Source organism: Podarcis bocagei, assembly GCF_964188305.1.
Source record: "Podarcis bocagei genome assembly, chromosome: 5".
Taxonomy (NCBI): Eukaryota; Metazoa; Chordata; class Lepidosauria; order Squamata; family Lacertidae; genus Podarcis; species Podarcis bocagei.
In genome coordinates, this window is record NC_138129.1 from 49199959 (window position 1) to 49219887 (window position 19929).

Genomic DNA, 19929 nt, shown 5'->3' on the forward strand with positions numbered 1-19929 from the left:
GTTCGGTAAGGCCTGCTTGTTTCAGACTTCATGGACCAAGTAATTTACAGGTCTAAAGCCTAACCAGTTATATGTCTGTGTTCAGTATCAGCAGTTTGGTGAGCAAGGCACTCTGGGATGTGGACCTTGTTTTGAATCAAAATTGCTTGACTAAAAGAATCCTGAAGTATTCATGATACTTGTCAGATGGCAAGGGTGGCTGCTCACGAGTAACCAGGCAGGACTCCGACCTGTCTTTTACAGGTTTTATTTGGGTGCAAACTATTTACAGTGCAGAACCCCAAAGTTCATGTCTGCCTCAATCGCTTGCAGAATCCGGGAGTGCCTGTTTCCTGGACCTCCTCCAGCATAAAAGCCTTGTTACGCCCAGCCTTTTCCTTCCCTCTTTGTGCTTTAGACTTCTGTGCAGGGTGGGCGACGGAGGGGGCATGATTCCGTCCTGGACGGCTTTGCCAGAAGTGGTGCTGAGGCTCCCACCAGCGTCCTCTGGTCCTTTCACCTCTTCCCCACTGGAGGTGGGGCTTTCCTCATCACCGGAAGAGAAACTGCTTCGCAAGATTTTCAGAGGCTCCCTGTAACACATCTGCCCTTCTGTTTCCCACCCCTGCTCTGATGGCAGGTCCCTGACATACTCTTTCAGCACCATAATTTAGAGTGGATTCCTTTTCTCTGCACACTAACGTGTGATTAGCATTGTGGCTTTTATACCAAATGACTGTATTCCCCCCAAAGACCCTGAAAGTTGTCTGACATTTCCTTGTTTAGGCCTTCGAACTGGCTACGGGTGACTATCTGTTTGAGCCTCACTCTGGAGAAGATTACTCAAGGGATGAAGGTGAGTACCTACTACTTCTAGTACTTTAAATTATTTCTGCACATAGTTCCTACGCAAGGGGGTTTGGAAGTTCTAGTTCTACAAAGCAAGACCTCAAAAAGAGATCTAGCCTCTTTATTCTGTTGAGAGCTTTTAATACTGGTCTGCTGGAGTCTACTGGTACATTATGCAGCTCATTTTCAATATAAGATTTAAAAACAGATTGTTTTAAGTTCCAGCGTGTTACTGTTAGTCATTTATTAAATAATCAATGGTTTGTTTTTAACAGCATTAAGTTCCTTGAAATATTTTTAATAGAAAGGTAACACATAAAAAGGACTATTCCCAATGTAGAGATTTATGTCTGCCAGAATAGACTGACCCAGAGCAATAGAAAACGGGGGGGGGGGGGAGAACAGGACAAACACTCAAATCCAGCAGGGAAGAAGGTAGAAAGAGCACACTAACTGGATGAAAGCCATTGTGTGTTGATACTATTGCATATTATTTCTTTCATGCCCTCTCCTGGGGAATACAGACCATATTGCATTAATCATAGAACTTCTGGGGAAAATACCTCGCAAGCTCATTGTGGCTGGAAAATACTCCAAGGAGTTCTTCACCAAAAAAGGTAAGGCGAAAATAATCTGAGGTTGAATGGCTGAGGGTTCCAGACCTGGGATAGTTGGAATATCTAGTTTTTATTATTTTGCTTGTTTGTTTTCTTTTATAATAACAAAGCGCCCATTTACTTTGCTGACATATATGAGCAATGGCAGAGAGGGTTACTCATTTGCTTATAATTATTTCTACTTTTCATTCATTGGAAACAAAGTCAGACTTCTTTAACCATTGGGGCCCCTTGGGCCGCTGGTCAGGAAGCTTCAGCCCACAGGCTGCATTAGGCCCACTGAGGTCCCATTTTGGCCCACAATGCCATTTGTCCTGCCCAAGTCCTGCCCACCTGACATTGTATGACAGCAGGTGTAGAGCAGGATTGGGATTTAGACTTTTTGGAAAGTGAGGAAGACAGAGAACATGGAATACCAGACTTCTCAAAAAAATTTCCCAGAGTCCAGCCACTTCCTTAAAGTGTAGTCCATATTTGGCACAACGCTGCCTAGCTATCACTACTTCATACAGTCCATAATTTACAACTTGCCTTGCGCTGGGTGTTAAATTTGAAAGAGAAAAAATACTCCTTTTTCTGTTGAGCAATATCATTTAGAAGGGAGCGTTAGAATCCTGATACCTGTTCTGTTTGTCTTCCTGTTCATGTTAATGTGAGCCTTGCTAATCTTCCTGTCATTGTTCTCAGGTGATCTGAAGCACATCACCAAACTGAAGCCATGGGGCCTTTTTGAAGTTTTGGTGGAGAAATATGAGTGGTCCCAAGACGAGGCAGCTGCATTCACAGACTTCTTATTACCTATGCTGGAACTGAATCCTGAGAAGAGAGCTACAGCAGCACAGTGTCTCAGGCACCCCTGGCTCAACTCCTAGATGTATTGGCCCTATAACCGGGTTTACAGCATAATATATACACACCTAGATGTCCCAGCTGCCCCTTTCCTCTCCTCCCAGGTCAATTTTTTCCTTGTTGATTTTCAGAGTGAAGCTTCTCCTTGAGGGCTTTTGAGATTTTAGATAAATCTAACCGTTCATGTGAGTTTGTGTACTCGACTCAGTAGGGACTATTGTCAGCCAGTGGGCGTCCAATATGTTTTGCCGTGATTGGAGTTTGCCAAAGAGTTTTTACAGGAATGTGAAATGACCCCTGACTCTCTTCCTTACTCAAGTACCTAACCCTGAAGGTGTGGGGAAATCTCCATTGGGACACACTCCCTTAACTATATTGCCGTCATCCCAAGGGGGATGTGAAGAGCTGTGAATCCCTCCTTAGCTCACTGACTCTGGGAGTCATTTTCTTAGTGCACATCCAGTTGCTGACAGTAAGAGGAGAAATGGCAGATGGCACCAAGGTGGTAGCTCCATGTGGAGCACTGAACTCGACTCGACTCATTCCTAAGGTGTCTGCTCTGCTGCTTGGGTAACTTTCTTTTTTGCTCGTTATTCTTTTTCTCTAGTTTTAGCCATTTAATCCTTTGAAACGACCTCTTATGAACTGTACCTCTCTTTTTTTAGCACCATTTTTTTGACCCCTCCATGTTCACTTGAGTTTCTGAGTCCCATGAAATAAGCTGCTCTCCAAAGCCGTGGCATGTGAACTCCAGTAAGTTTCACATGGAAAATAAAGGCAGCCGGCATTGGTAGAGGTCACTGTCTCTTTACAAGTATGGCTCTGTGCATTTGTTGGCTGCAGAGGGGTTCAGTGCCAGACTTGCTCAACATGCAGCCCCAGGCAATACGGGGCTTGCCAACAGTGTACAGTGGCCCCAAAGGCATTTGACGATGGCATGGTTTCTGCTACAAAAGCCAGGAGGTGATCCAGCCTGTGGCAGACCACTTTTTCCATAGGTCTCCCTTATGCCCCCAGGGGCCTTGTTGGCCTTGTGTGAAATTGTATTTTTAGGAGAGAGCAGTTACGTTTTCAGTCTGGAAAAATAGGATATGTTCTTCCTTTTCAACAATAAGGAAAGATAATATTGGGGGCTGTCTTTCCAGCTGTGCCCAGACTATCAATCACCCTATTTCCAAAGGTTAATGAATGTAATGATATATATATACCCTGTTAACTGTCCAAGGTGCTGGACTCTAGAAATCCCCTTTCGAATAGAATTTCTTCCTATGTATTAACAGCAGAACAAATAATCTAGGGGAACAGAGTAGTTTGAATCTTCCCCACCCACCCCTAGAGATGAAGTGTCAAATTCTGTTCTCCAGAATCATTACAGCCATTGTTGCTCAGCAGAGAATATACAACGCAAGCTTGTAGAACTCCTAGGAAAAGGGGTTAGTTGTGACTGACTCTTGTAGGCTTTTTATTTTATTAGAAAGATATGTAACTCTTGCTAGTTTTACAATGAGTATCTCCTAGGTTTTCCCAGGTTTGTTTGTGGGTTTTTTTAAATCCCCAGCATCTTGCTCAAATGTAAGGTTTGGAGACTTCCCATGGACCAAATAGGCCTTTGAGATTGCAAAATTCTCCCAGGCTGGAAACTGCTGGAGGACTCAGAATTGAAGGCACTCTGAGGGACAATTCAATGCAAAAGCTACCAGCAGGAAAACACTCTTCTCGGTTGTTTTCTCTTGGCAGAAATCCCAGTTTATAGTCATCTTAAACCCTCGTTATCCTTTGCAAAAAAAGTCTGGTGCAGTTTTATTTTACTTTATCTTAAATGGAAGTTTAACCATCATACCTCCTTCACTTTCGAATTTGGCTGCACTGTCATATTATACCTGACTGAGGCTTTTGCAAAATCTGTGCTGCATGTCCATTTAGGAGATCTTAAGCAATGTTCTCTTTGTACAATCTTAAGATGAAAAGGAAAAGGTTCCAATAGTTTTAAATGATACTCCGGTTATCTAAAGTATCTTCTTCACCTCCAAGAAGCACTTCTTTGCTTGACTGTAAGGATCGAAATAGAATGTATAAATACATACTTTCTTTTTGAATACTGTGAAAACTTGCTGGCAGGGAGAATTGAATTTCCGGTGTCAATGCAACCTAGTTTGCATCAACATCTTGCCTACCTGAATGGAACAAAATGCTCCTGGGTGTGGGGGCTGCATCTCTTGGGTTTTGATATAGGTTCCCCTCCACCGAAGAAGGCTGCTGCCACCTCTTTTGCACTAAGAGAGAAGTTCTAGGATAATACAAGAGGTAGCTTGTCAGGATCGCCTACATATTTGGGGGCTCACATTGGATTCACTCAACTTCCAAATTGCCATAAAGTGCTCACTAACAGATTTGTACTTGTTTTGTCGTTCTAAAACCTGAAGGAAAAAAATACATTTTTATTCTTTCTATTGGGTGCATTGTCTTTTTTTCTTTGTAAATGCAGCAGCACAATAAACAGGTTATTAAATAATCCACAGGTACTTTTGATATGCTGTCTATATTCATCCACAGGTTTCGTACAGTAGAGCCTCTTATCTGAACAGGCTGTGAGACAGTGAGAAGCTTAAATTAAATCCAAGCACTGCTGTGTTATGGGGATATAGTGATCTAGTTGCATGGCTGCAGGGCAGGAAAAGGAAACAAAGAATATTGGTGGCTGATGAGTTCAGGAAATGGTGGTCTGCTTTTAGACTGCTGGAGAAAAGATGATGAAATTAATTCTTGAAAGCATAAACCACAATGCATAATTGATCAGACATTTCATTATCATGGTCTAAGTTAAGATTTACATTACAATACTAGCAGCTTATTTTAACTCTGTATCATCTTAATGCAATACTGGTTTCATTGCAGGAAGAGATGTTTGAATTGTCCCAGATAATTAACCATAAAGAGAAATCCAGTTAATACTCTTGGGTTTCAGAGTAGATCTGTTTAGCATAATCTTATCATTTGAGTTTATTTCTAATACGCTCTGTGCAGTGGACAGAGCCTACTGCAGAGATGCATTACCCAACTACTAGCATGTTTTGCTTGTTCTGTGGTTCTTTTGGTATCTTAGTGGGATATTTTGTAAGGCCAAGGGAGGGGAGGGTTAGCTTTGTGGCTGATGTCTGGGACTTGCTTATAGACCTATTTTCCTTGGATGCGAGTATTACTGCATCTTGTTGGTACTGCTAATTTTTGCTGCAGATTTCTTTCATTTATACTTTACGGAAAACCTCAGTAGGCTACACTAAACATAAGAACAGAATAAAAGACCAAATTCTGAAAACTGCAAGCAACTGCACACCTAACAAGAGATATTCTCCATGGTCAGCAGCTCTCCTTGATGCACAGCAAACTCATGACTGGAAGGAAGTTTCACGATCACTCTATAGTGCAGGGTAGAAAGTCATTCTTCAAAGAAGGAAGTCTACTATCCTCCTGGGCGTGCCTGTCATTGGGTCTCAGTTCCTTTTGTGGTTTTCCACTCTGGCTTCATGTAAACAAAGGAGGGAACAGATTGCTTCACATAGGCTGCTTGTTACTTATTATATGCCTGCATTTGTCTCTTGATTGATTGGATCCCTCAGTTAAAAGAGAATGTCATGAATATGTTGATTCTTGCATAGCAGATCTTCAGTTCAAGAATATTTGGGTATAGTTCTTGGCAAAGGCAAAGGTTTTGAGAATCTAGTAGGTGATCTTTCCGGAGAAAGAAGGGTTAGTTTTCCGAAAGGAGTCCTCACTTCCCCCCCCCCTTTTGTGGTGCCTTTGGTTTTGTGTCATAGCGCAATTGAATGTCTGCAGGCAATAAAAGTCTGGGAGCGTATCAAGCAGCCTTCTGGACTCCAGCGTCATAGTTGGAATGTGTATGTCGCCTACTTCAGTCAAGGTACACTTGAGGTTGTTTGTCTTCATTCATTTCCTTCTTCTGCAAGACAAAAAACAACAACATTCAACAAGTGGTGACCCTGAAAAGTATCCAGGCCTCATGACTACTATTAAAGGAGCCCTTGTTTCATGGCCCAAAAGAGTGTCATGATGCACACGAGCCCACACTTACTGAGGGAGGGGAGAAGGTGTGTGATGTGCAGCCTGAACCTCTAGTACTAAATTGAAAGCCATCACTAGCCATGATTATATATGAAAAAAGGATGTCACTCCCTTTCTGTATTTGCAATTTGCGCTTGCAGTTAATGAGAACTGGCTCAATTTAGTACCCAATGTACCAATAAGGACTGCACTGGAAGTGTATCGGCTTCATCACAACTGACTAGACCTGAATTCCATGGATGAGCAGGGCTTTGAAGGATGATGGGCAATGAGGAAAAGATAGATCATCTCTCCACAGCGCTATTGCGGTGCTGTTTAGTATCTAGCAAACATATATATTTAAGGGGAGAGTCATACCTACACCTGCTAGAAGCTTGCTTGGAGTTGTATACATAGGCTTGAGTTTTTGGCATTCATGCAGAAGCATTTGCATTACAGGCTGTTTTTCAGGGATATAGTTATGCAGAAGCCTTGACATGTGCACCCTTCAAGTAAGCCCTCTCTATTAAATACTTGGTTTCTCCCTGTACCATGGCACAAGGACTGAGCTCCCCACCACCACATGATGAAGCAACTATGCTCAAGTAAAGCAGGTGTGGTCAGTACCTGGATGGGAGGCAAGTTGGATACTATTTGCCAGCTGGAGTTTCACCATGGAAGAAAGGCTGGATGTAAAAGTAATAATTGAAATAAACTCAAATTGCCCACTGCAGTTACTGTCGCTTCATGAGCACACATCTGGGTAAACTATGCAGTTAAGCACAGCTCGGAACCACCATTCTCTCATCATATCCCATAGTCCTGGCACTTCTGAATGCATGCCTAATGCTATCCTACAAGGTATTAGTCGGTTGGAGGGTGGTGTCTGCCCTGAGAGAGATTCCATATACACAATAGGATCACCTTTATTATCCACTTGGAAGTCAGATGGAAGGAGGTTGTCTTGCCGGTTGCCAAGCACAAATGCCAAGAAGGAGAGAATGAAGGCGTCCAGGATCCCAATGATGCAGAGGATGTATGCCCAGCGCACTGTGCACACCCCCAGTGTGTATTTGTCAGTCTTCTCACCACACATACGTTTTACCTCAGGTGAGTCCCAGCCGTCAGGGTAGAGCAGGCAGCCTATTGACAAGCCTGCACCTGCAGGGAAAGATGCTTTGCATTAAAAAGATTTCCAAATAGATGACTGCAGGCCATACGTGATCTCATCTTGTGTCATTCAGGATGTTTGCATGGTGCAATAAGGTTATCGAACATAATCTTGGTTCCAGTAATGTCTTTCAAATCTCTCCCAGAAATTGTGGGATGGAGGGGGAAGAGAGGCTGAATGAAAAGAGAGCCAAACGGCACAAATGGAGTGCTTTTGCTCAGTGTTGCATCAGTGGTGACACAAGGCAGAATCTCTTGCAAACTGCCACTCATCTCCACAGCATGGAGAAGGTCATTGCCATTCAGCGTCTCTGCCTTTGATGGGCACAGTTCTATGTTAGCTTAAGTAGTGATGATATGAATGTGTGGAAGCAATTTTCAGCACCAGGTCCTTCACTACAGAGTAACCACACCCCAACCTCATGCATCTAGGACTAGGAAGAAGGCTGCTAGATATGGATTATCATTGTAGTAGGCGCCTTGTTTTTCTGGAATATAACTTATATGCCTCATGCAATCTACTGTTTCTCTTAAGTGCACATGCATATAGTTTGCCTGTGACATCAGCATATTATATCCTGTACATTTAAGTGGTATGGTTGTAGCATCTCTAAAGAATAAGTCTTGTTCGAGTTTCTTTGCTGAGAGATGTAGTTATGCATCATTTCTTTGTTCCCTTAGCAACACTTCAGTTCCAGGATCTTGAATGCAAAATGACTTCCCTTGGGACCACTTGCATTATTTATGACAACTTTATTTAGATATCTGAGATAACACATCGCCACAGTTAAACGCAGAAGATGCTTTACACATTACAAAAGGGATCTGTGAATTGTTCTTCAGCAGTGCCTGGGGCCGCATCCATCACAGGAAGCAGTGTGAGGACCAAGTCCTCTGCAAACACAGCAGCATCTTCGCTGCTGAGTTGTGCCACTGCAATAACTAATGTAGATCCCTTTTGTAATATAATCCTGTCTAAAGAGGGATGCAGAATGGTGGTCGCAGTACATTCATGTGTTTTTACAACACTGCACAGACATTCTAAGCCAACGGGAGATCCCCAGATTCAAGATGTTACTGGCTTTATTTCACCTGTAGTAATTGTGTTAGGGCATTTTATCTACACTACAGATATGGTTTAGCTAATCTGATGGACTGCTCAATTTCTGCTCCGTAGAGAATCCTGTAATAGTAGCTCTGTGAGAAAGAACTGGATTTTTCTTGGCACCTCGTCTAACTCTGAATTACATTAATCTTTGGGGGAAACTATGAAAGTTAAAGGGTTAAAACAGTAATATGCACTTCTGGTGTTCCTATTCCCTTTGAAATAGAATCCAAGAGCTGAATGGGACTGACAGTCAGCCTAGCTGGCCTGTAGCAAAGACAGACAAGCCACTAATGAGATATCTACAGATCATTAACCTCTCCTACAAGGAGAACAGAAGCTGCTAATGGAGCAAAAAGCTCAAGATGACTCATCCAAACAAACCAAGCTGTAAACAACCAAATAAGCCAGGATTACTGCATAAGTATGGAATAGGGTTCATTTAGGTAGCATTGCTGTTCTGAATTAGACTTGTTTAAGTGCTTCTGTTGTCATGGAATCATTATTTGTATGTTAACACAAGCCCTTCTGGGCTGCACAAGCATTTTTCATCACTGACAAGTGTGGTAGAAAAAGCATCCAGTAAAGCTCTGTTAATATCCATTGTGAATGTTCTTTCTGTGACATGCAGCAATTGATGCTCTAAAGCAGCCACATGGTCATAGTTACAATACTTTGATATACTACTATACACCAGTGCATTAAGAGACAGTATAACCTCTGTTGCAGAGCATTCTTTCATGCCAGTAATAAATGTGCTGCTTTCTGTCTTCCTTGCTTACAGACACAATTGATCTCTGCCGCTAGGAATTGTGATAGCCTAGACTACAATGCCATAACATGATGATGACTCTCTGGCACTGCTTTCTCCCTAGGATGGACTTTATAAAGAAAGAAAACTGAATTATTAGCTTCCCATAAGCTTCCTCTTCATTATAACCAACATCCCTTCCTGTCTTAGATCTTAGTTGGTGTTTCTGCTGTGACTTCTACTTAATGTGCCATGCACAGTTTGATTTGACCTTCTCTCCCAGATTACACTGAAATGTATAAATGTTATCTTTCCAGAAAGTAGAGGTTCATTCTTCACACCCTGAGATCTCAGACAATTCTGTAAGTCTTTGGTAAATAAGTTCAATGACCCTCCAGTTCAGAATAAATGGGTTCACTGGTCATGTATGGGATTAAGATACTAAACCAGTAAGATGAAGAGTCATACATGGTTTAAATAGTCTCCTACAGTTATGCAAGTGGGTATCATAAAATAGATCAATGCTGCTATTTGGCATTTTCCTTGGCAGCCAATATGGCAACATGAAACATGAAATTTTGCACATGAAATCATTAAACACACACACACCCCTGCTTACCCATCCTTTTCTTTTCCTCCTGTGTTTCTGCTCTTTGGTCACTGTGAGCCACTTGCAGGCCTTTTCAAGCCTCTGACTCCCAAGCTTTGGAGACAGCTGGAACCAGAGGTTTCCCTTCTTATTCTTATTCTTATGCTTATTAATTGCATTTGTATACCACCCTATACCCGCAGATCTCGGGGCGGTTCACAGGATAAAATCAGAATATAAAACCACAAAATACAGTGTTGTTCATCTTGGTTTATGCCACCAATGTCTCTCACCAAATGTATCTTCCACCTGTTGAAGCAGAACTCTGCAGGTAATATAAGAAGACTATCAACATTTCTCACTGGTGTAAATATTTCAAAAGGTTTCAAGTGTCTTGATTATATGTCAACTTCTTCTGCCTGTAGAATTGCACAGACCTAGCAGGACTGAGTCTGGACAGCCAAAAGCTTCACCAAATCCTAGCTGTGCCTTCTCTTGGACATTGCCATTACTAGCAGGGCTTAATTAGGCAGTCACTCTTATTCATTACGTAAACACCAGATTAAACAGGATAATCTACGGAGAGTAGAAAGTTGACTGTAGTCCACGAAAGCTTATGCCATACTGAATTTGTTTGTCTTTGAGGTGCCACAAGACTTCATTGTTTGCACTGCAATAGACTGACCTGCCTACCCCTCTGGAAATTTGAGGCAAAAAGGTGCCTTTGGAAGACTTCACATATTGCATATTTAAGTGTACATTCAAAAATAAGAAAATATGAATTGTACAAGGATTCACTTGCCATCATATGAAGCACATAGGTGCACTGATCAGGGAGCAATGATTGGCTGCAGTGACAATTTAGGGTTTGCATCCATGTAATCTGGGCAACCACTTGTATAAGAAGTTGGAAATGCTTTATTTCCTCTAAGGAACTGATATATACAATCCAAAACCAATTTCACTTACCATCTTATGTACTGGGAGCTTCAGCAGCAAATTTAATATTCCGAAACCTGGTTTGTGTTGGTGCCAATGTAGCGTGAATCCAAAATGGCCACTGGCAGATTTGAATTATATCTACACAGGTGGCCTTTGGAAAACAGAGGCAAAGAGCTATGTTGTCCCCAAACTGGTATTGCTTGGCCCTGAGGCTACTCCCATTAGCGCAGGTGTGTGACTCTTACAAGAGTGTCTTCCCCTCTCCCTCCAGGTCCCCTAAGCCCCACTCACATGCTGCCAGCTGCATCCAAGCGCACACCTTGAAGACAGTGGCTGCGTTGCAGAAGAAGAAGAGGCTGAAGCAGAAGATGCAGCCAATGATGAGGAAGGTTGAGATGCCCACAAAGAACATGGCTGTTTTGAAGGCACTTGAGGGGATGGTGCCAAAGTCCAGCGGGCTGCCCTTGCAGATGAGTTCCCCTGTAAGGGCATTGCCAATGCAGTAGGAGAAAAGGCCAAAGTAGCCAGCCTGTGGTGTGTCAATGCTGTCCCCGATCCAGTAGGGCTGGATGAAAGTCACCACCATGATCACAGCAAAGCAGAGGGTGAACAGAGCCCACAGGACCCCCATGGCTCGGGCATTCCTCACATAGTTGGTGTGGTAGATTTTTGCTGCCTCCTGGGCTGGGAGCATCTTCCCCATGGCGACTCCTAGGGTGGGTTGTTTCTTCTAGGAAACGGGTGGTAAGGGTCAGCACTGGACAGGGGTCCTAGGAGGTGAAAGTCAGGCGCTCAGCAAGCTGGCTGCTTCCTTACGCCAGGAAATGAGAGGGGGAGCAGCGGGTAGATGCTCTGAAGCTGCGGAATTGGGGCTGCAGGCTCAGCTTCGCAGTCCTAGCCAGTACCTCAGGGCTCTGGGAAGTAGCTCTAGACTCAGAGACCCTTCCCGGGCTTCAGACGTCGGGTCTCCAGAATGCCTCTTAAGTTTCTGTTCTGATCTGCTCCCTGAGAGCCTGAAGGTTACTTAGCCGTGGCTCCTCCTCCTCCTTTTCCCGGATCTCCCGGTTTCTAAGCGGCGCCTGCCACATGCCCTTCGAAGCTCCTCCCTGCTGTTGCTTCGCCCGTTCTCTCTTCCGCGCTCTGCTTCAGCACCACGGACAGCGACCGGCAGATAAAGCCTAGGGGAGAGAAGGGAATGGAAGGCGAGGAGAACGAGGGGGAAGGAGGCAGACTGCAACAGCTGCGCGCAGCACGAATATACACTAAATTGGACGAGGCGGGGATACAATCCGATCCGGGTGTAGGACGGGGACGAATGGCAATTTTGAACATCTGTTTATGCCTTTGGCATCCAAGTGGGGACAGTGGTTTTCCAGGCTTTCATCAGCCACGTCCTCCAGGACTAACTGAAGCTTAGTAGGGTTTTATCAATGAATTGTTCATTATTTTCATGATTGACCCATTATAATTCTGACTCCCTCAGAGACCAAGTGCTCATACCTGCTGTAATGCAGAGGAATGCTAGCTGCTCTCTATTCGCTGTATAAAATATATTCATTGCCCCTGAATCACAACACTTCATATTCTGTGGTTTGAGGAGGTGTTCTGCAAGGATGGAGACAACTTTCCAAGGTAGCTACATTTTTTGCGTTTTTCAAGGTCTTTGGAATATTCAAGGGAAATGTAGCTTGAAGCTTACGGTTAAAAAATGTTTTTTTATGAAGTTTGTGAGTTTGTTTTCAGCAACTTTGCAGTGGCATGGATAATACAACTGTGGGTTGAGCAAGGAACAGGGTGAAGCAACCATAAAACCATATCTTCATTCCATCTTCATTCCATCTTCATTCCATCTTCATTCCATTCCAAGGTTTGGAAGGGCTAGAAGCAAAACAGAAAATGCCACCCCCTCACCACTGAGCACCCACAGCACTCCCACCCACCTGTTCCTCCTCCATTGCACACCTGCAGCCAGGCACACACCTACACACCAGCTGTCACCTGTTGTTGGCAGAGAGGGTTAAGCACACAGAAGAGGGGGGAAGGTCAGCAAGTACAGGCCATGCTTCATGGAGGCTGGGTCTGCCACCCCTCCCATCTTTCCAGAGCCTGCCACCCCAAGGCAACTGCCTCATCCCACCTCATGGATCGGCCAACCCTGGAAGTGACCCACAGTTTCATCCAGAACGATCCCACCCAAACTCTTTTTTTAAAATGATATTTATTAAAGTTTCAAAGAAAAGAATTACATGAATTAAAAAAAGAAAAAAAGAAAGACAAAAGTAAAAATAAAATACAAAATACAAAATACAAAAAACATAAAAAACACTTAAAAATACATCAATCTTTCCATACCTTACATTCATTTCCTTGTTTCCCTGACCTCCTCACACCTCCCTTTTTTGTATTCCAATTCAGTTAGTTAATTCAGCAATTTCTTTCCCTCTTTGTTTTTATCTTAGTCCTTTAACATAATATATTATAACTTTGGATTCTCACCTGTTAACAATCCATTTTTACATACATCTTTATAACATTACTGCTTAAACCACTTAACTTCATTCTGACATCATTCTAACATTCATTAATTTTACAATATTTCTGTAAATAGTCTTTACATTTCTTCCAATCTTCTTCCACCGACTCTTCTCCCTGGTCTCGGATTCTGCCAGTCATTTCCGCCAATTCCATGTAGTCCATCACCTTCATCTGCCATTCTTCCAGAGTGGGTAGATCTTGTGTCTTCCAATACTTTGCAATAAGTATTCTTGCTGCTATTGTGGCATACATAAAGAAAGTTCTGTCCTTCTTTGACACCATTTGGCTGACCATGCCCAGGAGAAAGGCCTCTGGTTTCTTCAGGAAGGCATATTTAAATACCCTTTTCATTTCATTATAAATCATCTCCCAGAAAGCCTTAATCCTTGGGCACATCCACCAAAGGTGAAAGAATGTACCTTCAGTTTCTTTACATTTCCAACATTTATTATAGGGCAAATGATAGATTTTTGCAAGCTTGACTGGTGTCAAGTACTACCTGTATATTATTTTCATAATATTCTCTCTTAAGGCATTACATGCCGTGAATTTCATACCTGTGGTCCATAACTGTTCCCAGTCAGCCATCATTATGTTATGTCCAACATCTTGTGCCCATTTAATCATAGCAGATTTCACTGTTTCATCCTGTGTATTCCATTTCAACAGCAAGTTATACATATTTGACAAAATCTTAGTTTTGGGTTCTAGCAGTTCTGTTTCTAATTTTGATTTTTCCACCTGGAAGCCAATTTTCTTGTCCAAATTGTATGCCTCCATTATCTGATAATAATGAAGCCAGTCTTGCACTTTGTTTTTTAATTTCTCAAAACTCTGCAGTTTCAGTCTATCTCCCCGATCCCACCCAAACTCATAACTATATGTTATATGTACCTGGTCCAATTCTCCTGTTCCTCCTCCCATGTGCCCCTGCACCTCCCCCAATCTGCTCTACAGAGTTGAGGGGAACCCAAAACAGATCTGGGGTGTGAGGTACAAGGGGCATACAGGGGAGGGTAGAAGAGGAAGTTCAGTTCAACAACTGGAAGCTTTCCTGCTTGTGCATTGACTTGGCCATTGCCCCTATGGACAACAACCTGTGAGAGTTACAAGCAAGAATGATACCACCAAAGTCACTAATACCAGAGTCATGAGCTGCCTGAGTCGATAATCTAGAATGTCTAAACCAGTGGTTACCCAACTTTTTTGACCATGCCCCACCTAAGCATCTTTAAAATCCTGATCCCCCCCCCATGACATATAATTCAAAAAGTGAACTCCTATTCATGTGGAGGAAGCCTAAAAGGCCATTCACTGTTAATAATTCATTCTCGAATTGCCCCTCTTAAAAATCAAATTGCCCCTCTGTGGGGCATGTGCCCCACATTGGGAACCAGAAGTCTAAACTGAAACTTACTTAACTGCTGAGAGCATTCAAAAAATCATCTCCCTGAACACCTGAGCCTGGCCTTGCAATCCAAAAAGTCCACACCTGTGCCCTGAGAAAGTTCCAGCAGGCTGTACCTGTTACTGGACTCAAGGTGATTTCATATCTCAGGCTGTCTGAATAATAGCTCTGGGAAAGAGCAAGCCTTTCACGCCTGCCTGCTGTTCCTTATGTTGGCAGTCCTGTTAGATATTCAAGAAGGCGAAAGGGCCATGAAATGAGTAACAGTGAGCAATAAGCTTTTCTGTTGTTTTTACCCAGTGGCAAGTTATCCTTTCCTCTGGCAGTATAAGCCTTCCATGAAAGGTAAGAAGGGAGGACCTGCCCTGCCAGATTCATGCCTGGTGTGATTATATCTGCTATATCCAAACATCTGGACACGTGCTCCAGTTCTTTATGAGAGTGTAAACATGCAGGAATAGGCAGAATACAGTGATCAAACCTACAACCTTGGCATTATCAGCACCATGTTCTAACCCAGTGGTTTTCAAGCAGTGTTTCATGGTACCCTGGGGTGCCTTGAATGATGGTCAGGAGTGCCATGGGCAACACTGGGCCCTGTCCCTCTTTCCTTCCTTCCCTCCCTCCCTCCCTCTCTCCTCTGATGCTCTCTCTTGTCTCTGCCTCCCAAAGGCTTGCACAGCTGTTTGTTGCAGCAGCCATGGCTACAAACTCCTCAGGCGAATGATGCCTCTGGCAGGGGGTGCTGTTGCTGGAGTAAGTAAGCAAGTGGGAAAGGGAGCCCAGCCAGCCACCAGCCCTTACTGTTGGGAATGGGAGAGACAAGTTCCAAGCCCCTGAGGGGCAGTGTGAGGAGGCACCTCTCTTTGGGGTGAGGCAGGGGGAGAGAGCTCAGAGACCAGGGGTGGCAGCAGAAGCTGCCCAGAGGACTCCCAAGGAGAGGTGGCTGAGGGAACATTCCGCAATGGAGGGAGTTCCAAAAAAGGGTGAGAGGCTGCCAATTCTGCATGCAAGGGGTGACATAACTGGGCTCCTGAGCCCCACAGGGGTGCTGCAGAAAGAATGTAGTTGGTCAAGGGAGCCATGGACTCAGAAAGGTTGGAAACCTCTGTTCTAACCAACAGAGCTATCGAGGCTGACTGCACATGATACTCTCCTGTGGCCTTGGGTGATTTTGACTGGCTTGTTTGTTTTTTCTTAATTTTTAACCCAGACAGCATTTTTCCATTACATGTACTCATATCTTTTGCAAGAAGGCACCCATGTGACTTTGAGGGTAGGCTTTATAAGTCTGCAACATGCCATGTTCTGGATTCTCGTCCTAGGTGCACCAGATCAAACCTTTGGCTTACTGCTAAGAAGCAATGAAGAGCCCTTGGGTTTTGTTGCTGCTGACACTTGCCTTGACAGAGGCCTTTTCTAGCCAAAGAGGACTCATCTTGAATCTGGTAAGAGGTTACTGGGTATGCTTGCTGTACCCTTTCCAGAAGCATCCCTGATGCGAGGGATTTGCCATGTTGTCTGGCTCTTGGGATTCTCTCTAGTATTGAAATTGCTACCCAGTCATGTAATAGGGAAAGACTTTTACAGGGAGTTCTTCACTTTGTTTGATTTATGCATATGAGCCATTTCAGGATTCATTTCAGAAATGCTTTAGTTGCCCCAGTTCACTTTAGGAATAGGACTATCAAACAAACACTTTGATTATTAGGGTACTCTAGGATATCAGCATAAAAACCAGGGCACACAAGGTACCTTCCTGCCTATATGGGAAGTTTCTTTTGCGAGGTTGAGGGATGATGACAACACAGTATCTTTAGTGGCAGCTTGGAAAGGACATGAGTGCGGCAGAATCAACTTTATGTTACTTAAATATAAGGTCCATAAGATTCCATGAAATCCTCTATTCAGGGAATATAGACCTGTGAGAGCTGGGTTTGGCTTCCAGCTTTCATATCACTCCCTTGGTTGGCTGGCTTTGTTCTCTGCTATGCTTTGGGAATGGATGGTGGTTCATCTGGCCTTCATCTTCATGCTAAAGATAAAATATAAAGGACTCCTGGACTGTTAAGTCCAGTTAAAGGCGCCTATGGGGTTGCGGCATTCATCTCGCTTTCAGGTCGAGGAAGCCGGCGTTTGTCCACAGACAGCTTTCTGGGTCATATGGCCAGCATGACTACATTGCTTCTGGCACAACAGAACACCGTAACAAGTGCCAGAGTGCACGGAAGCGCCATTTACCTTCTCACCACAGCAGTACCTATTTATCTACTTGCACTGGCATGCTTTCGAAGTGCTAGGTTGGCAGAAGCTGGGACAGAACAACGGGAGCTCACTCAGTCATGGTGATTTGAACCACTGACCTTCTGATTGGCAAGCCCAAGAGACTCAGTGGTTTAGACTACAGCACCACCTGCGTCCATCTTCATGGACATTTATCCTGTTGCTCACACCTTATCTAATCATGGTTACCTTATAGGAGAATGGAGAGCTATGTCTCAACAGTCTCCAATGCAAAAGTGGATGTTGTCACAGAGGGAGTGGCCTAAGCCTGGCTCGTTGTGCAGACAAAGCAGCTGAGTTTCAGGAGTGCTCTCGGTGGGTAAGTGGCATTTCCTATTCCTTAGGAGTGACTGGTGTTTCTTCTGGCCTTCATCTTCTTTGTTGGTGGCTTAAAGATGTCAGTGGAGATTCAGAAGAATGTCAGACAAGAAAGAAGAAGCCAGCGGAGAGACGAATAGAGAGAAGTATTATGATCATAATGATGGGCTGGGAAGATTAAGCTAAGCAGCAGAACTAAGGTTAGAGGGAATGAGTGTAAGTGAAGGATGAAGCAAAAAAAGAGAGCCAGTGAAGGTAATTACAACTGTGAACCTGAGAGATACTTAGGAAAGTGAAGGAGGATGTAGTGGTATTGGATGAAGTAATGAATTTTGGAGATGGTGAGAAGCTGAAAAGATTTGTGTGAGAGAGTGAACATGAGAAGAAGCAGAATCGAATTAGATTTTTTTAAAAAAAGTCTTCTGGAAGAACCCATCACTCACTTTAAAGCAGCCTCATATATGTGGCAAATATTCTGAAGTTGGTATCAAATACAGTGAAAAGTGAGGAGTGCAGGATGATGTCCAAGCCTAGTCAGCTTAGCAGAATGGAGAAGACATTGTATACGTAGCTTGTTCCTCTAGTCAAGTTGTGAATTCTGATCTACATCTTTGTATCTCTTGCAGCACCTTACTGGGATATACTACAGGTGTCCCTGTGAAAATGGATTAAGCTGTGAGGCTGACAGGACAATTATCGGGACTATCACCAACACCGACTATGGCATTTGTGAGGACCCAGCAAGAAAATTAAAAGTTGAGGAAAAACATTAAAGATGCACTTGCTCTCCTATTCTCCTCTGTGATTATTATTCCTCAATGTAATTCCTACCTCTGTACATATGTTGCAGTTTAATTGGCCACATGGTCCTTTCTGATGTCTCAGTGGAAGAAAGCAGCTGACACATGGGCACAGCACTCTGCATAAGGAACTCGTCGGCAGAGTGAAGGAACGTAGAGAGAAGGTGCATGTGCATAGGACTCAGAGAGCAGAAACCAACATTTACAATATGAACACACACTCCTGTTCTCCTTCACACACCCATGCAGCAGTTATCATTGTCCAAAATAATTCCAGTGTCTGCACATATCTCACAAGTTTCTAAACTAATCCACACACCACCACAATTTGTTTAAATGGAAAATACTTCCAAATATACCCCTCATCCAACCTGCTAAAAGCCCTTATCTAACACAGATCAAACATGCTTTCTCAAAACATCCATATACATCAGTTCAGCCCAGCATATTCATATCCATACTCTCAAACCACACCATTTCGTTGAAAATAATTTTATTACTTAGTATACCCTTTAGATTGCATTCTTTGATCTAGACCATGTACCCACTTTTAACCCAAATATGCATTTGAGGGCCCATTTCTTAATCTTTTACCATATACTTGCATGGTGGTAATGCTCCTGTTGCAACCAACCTTGTACCAGGCCACAATCTACTAGTGTGTCCAATTTAGAACATGAACCACACCGATTTAGAAGCAACAACACTTTCAGCTACAAGCTTATTGGGGCCTATAAAGAAATTGTATTACACAGAGGGCCATCATTTAGCTGAACCAACATTAAAGATTTTTGTGGCCAAGATTGTGTCTCACCTTTTATGTGGTGCACCTATCTGGGGTCACCATTGCAGGGAGGAACTTGATGTATTTCAAAATAAATTCCTGCATGTGATGTTGGCACTGTCACACAGTACACCTGGAGCACTACTAAGGACTGAATTGGGTCTTCCCTCTGTAAAGGCTTGTATACACAAATCCATGTTTTTGTACTGGGGGGAAATATCATTGCAGCCAGAAGAACACATAACCCAAAGTTGTTTTTCAGATTTGCAGAAAAGGGAAGGCTGGCTAAAATCTTGTAGAGGTCTGATGCAGAGTTATTCAATCTCCCCAGCAGTAATACTGTCAGATGCTCCTGAGCACAAGATATGAGATATTGTGTTTGGCGAAGATGCAAAAAAGACCTTGAATATACAAAAAATTGTAAATCCGCCACTTGGTACAGTAAAATTAAAAGAGACCACAAAAGGGCTATGTACTTGCGAGAATTAACTCAACCCCCCCTCCCCCCGTAAGACATGCTTTCACCCAGCTCAGTTTTCAGACAATGCCTACTGAATTTCTGGCTGGGAGATATACTAACAAATATGTAAAGAGAGCCTTTGTATATGTGGATCATATATATATTGAGGATCTAGTACATTATATTTTATATTGCCTATTGTATGATTGACCCAGAGCTAACTTTATCTCCCCTTTTCAGATCGCCTTAGAAGGTCAACCAGATGATTTGAAAATTAAATGGTTGTTGGCAGAGGTTGATAAGTGCTATAGGCTGCACAGTTTGCATTAGTGGCAAGAAAGATAAGGGCAAACTTTCTGGATAGTGCAAGTGCCAAAACCCAGAGATGCTGACCAGAAGGAACATTGCTAAATTTTGAACATTGTAGATTT

At 43.2% G+C, this 19929-nt stretch overlaps 3 protein-coding genes across 3 annotated transcripts in view; 2 read left to right on the top strand and 1 right to left on the bottom strand.

The window, feature by feature from the left end:
• SRPK1 (SRSF protein kinase 1) overlaps positions 1 to 2483 on the top strand; it is a 28892-nt gene extending 26409 nt beyond the window's left edge. The window contains exons 14-16 of the mRNA XM_081194592.1: positions 766 to 835; positions 1353 to 1445; positions 2133 to 2483. Coding sequence (XP_081050718.1) covers positions 766 to 835; positions 1353 to 1445; positions 2133 to 2317 — 348 coding nt within the window. The 3' untranslated portion in view covers positions 2318 to 2483. The remainder of the gene's footprint in view (positions 1 to 765; positions 836 to 1352; positions 1446 to 2132) is intronic.
• A 2373-nt stretch (positions 2484 to 4856) lies between these two features.
• On the bottom strand, positions 4857 to 11937 carry LHFPL5 (LHFPL tetraspan subfamily member 5). Its single transcript, XM_081194612.1, has 3 exons — positions 11202 to 11937; positions 7278 to 7514; positions 4857 to 6252 (listed from the first exon to the last, which is right to left on the bottom strand). The coding sequence occupies exons 1-3, from the start codon at positions 11611 to 11613 to the stop codon at positions 6236 to 6238; spliced, it is 666 nt and encodes a 221-aa protein (XP_081050738.1). The 5' UTR covers positions 11614 to 11937; the 3' UTR covers positions 4857 to 6235.
• Positions 11938 to 12056: 119 nt separating this feature from the next.
• On the top strand, positions 12057 to 18335 carry CLPS (colipase). The gene is made up of 4 exons (XM_081194617.1): positions 12057 to 12542; positions 16179 to 16301; positions 17333 to 17455; positions 18081 to 18335. The coding sequence occupies exons 2-4, from the start codon at positions 16218 to 16220 to the stop codon at positions 18225 to 18227; spliced, it is 354 nt and encodes a 117-aa protein (XP_081050743.1). The 5' UTR covers positions 12057 to 12542; positions 16179 to 16217; the 3' UTR covers positions 18228 to 18335.
• Positions 18336 to 19929: the final 1594 nt, after the last annotated feature.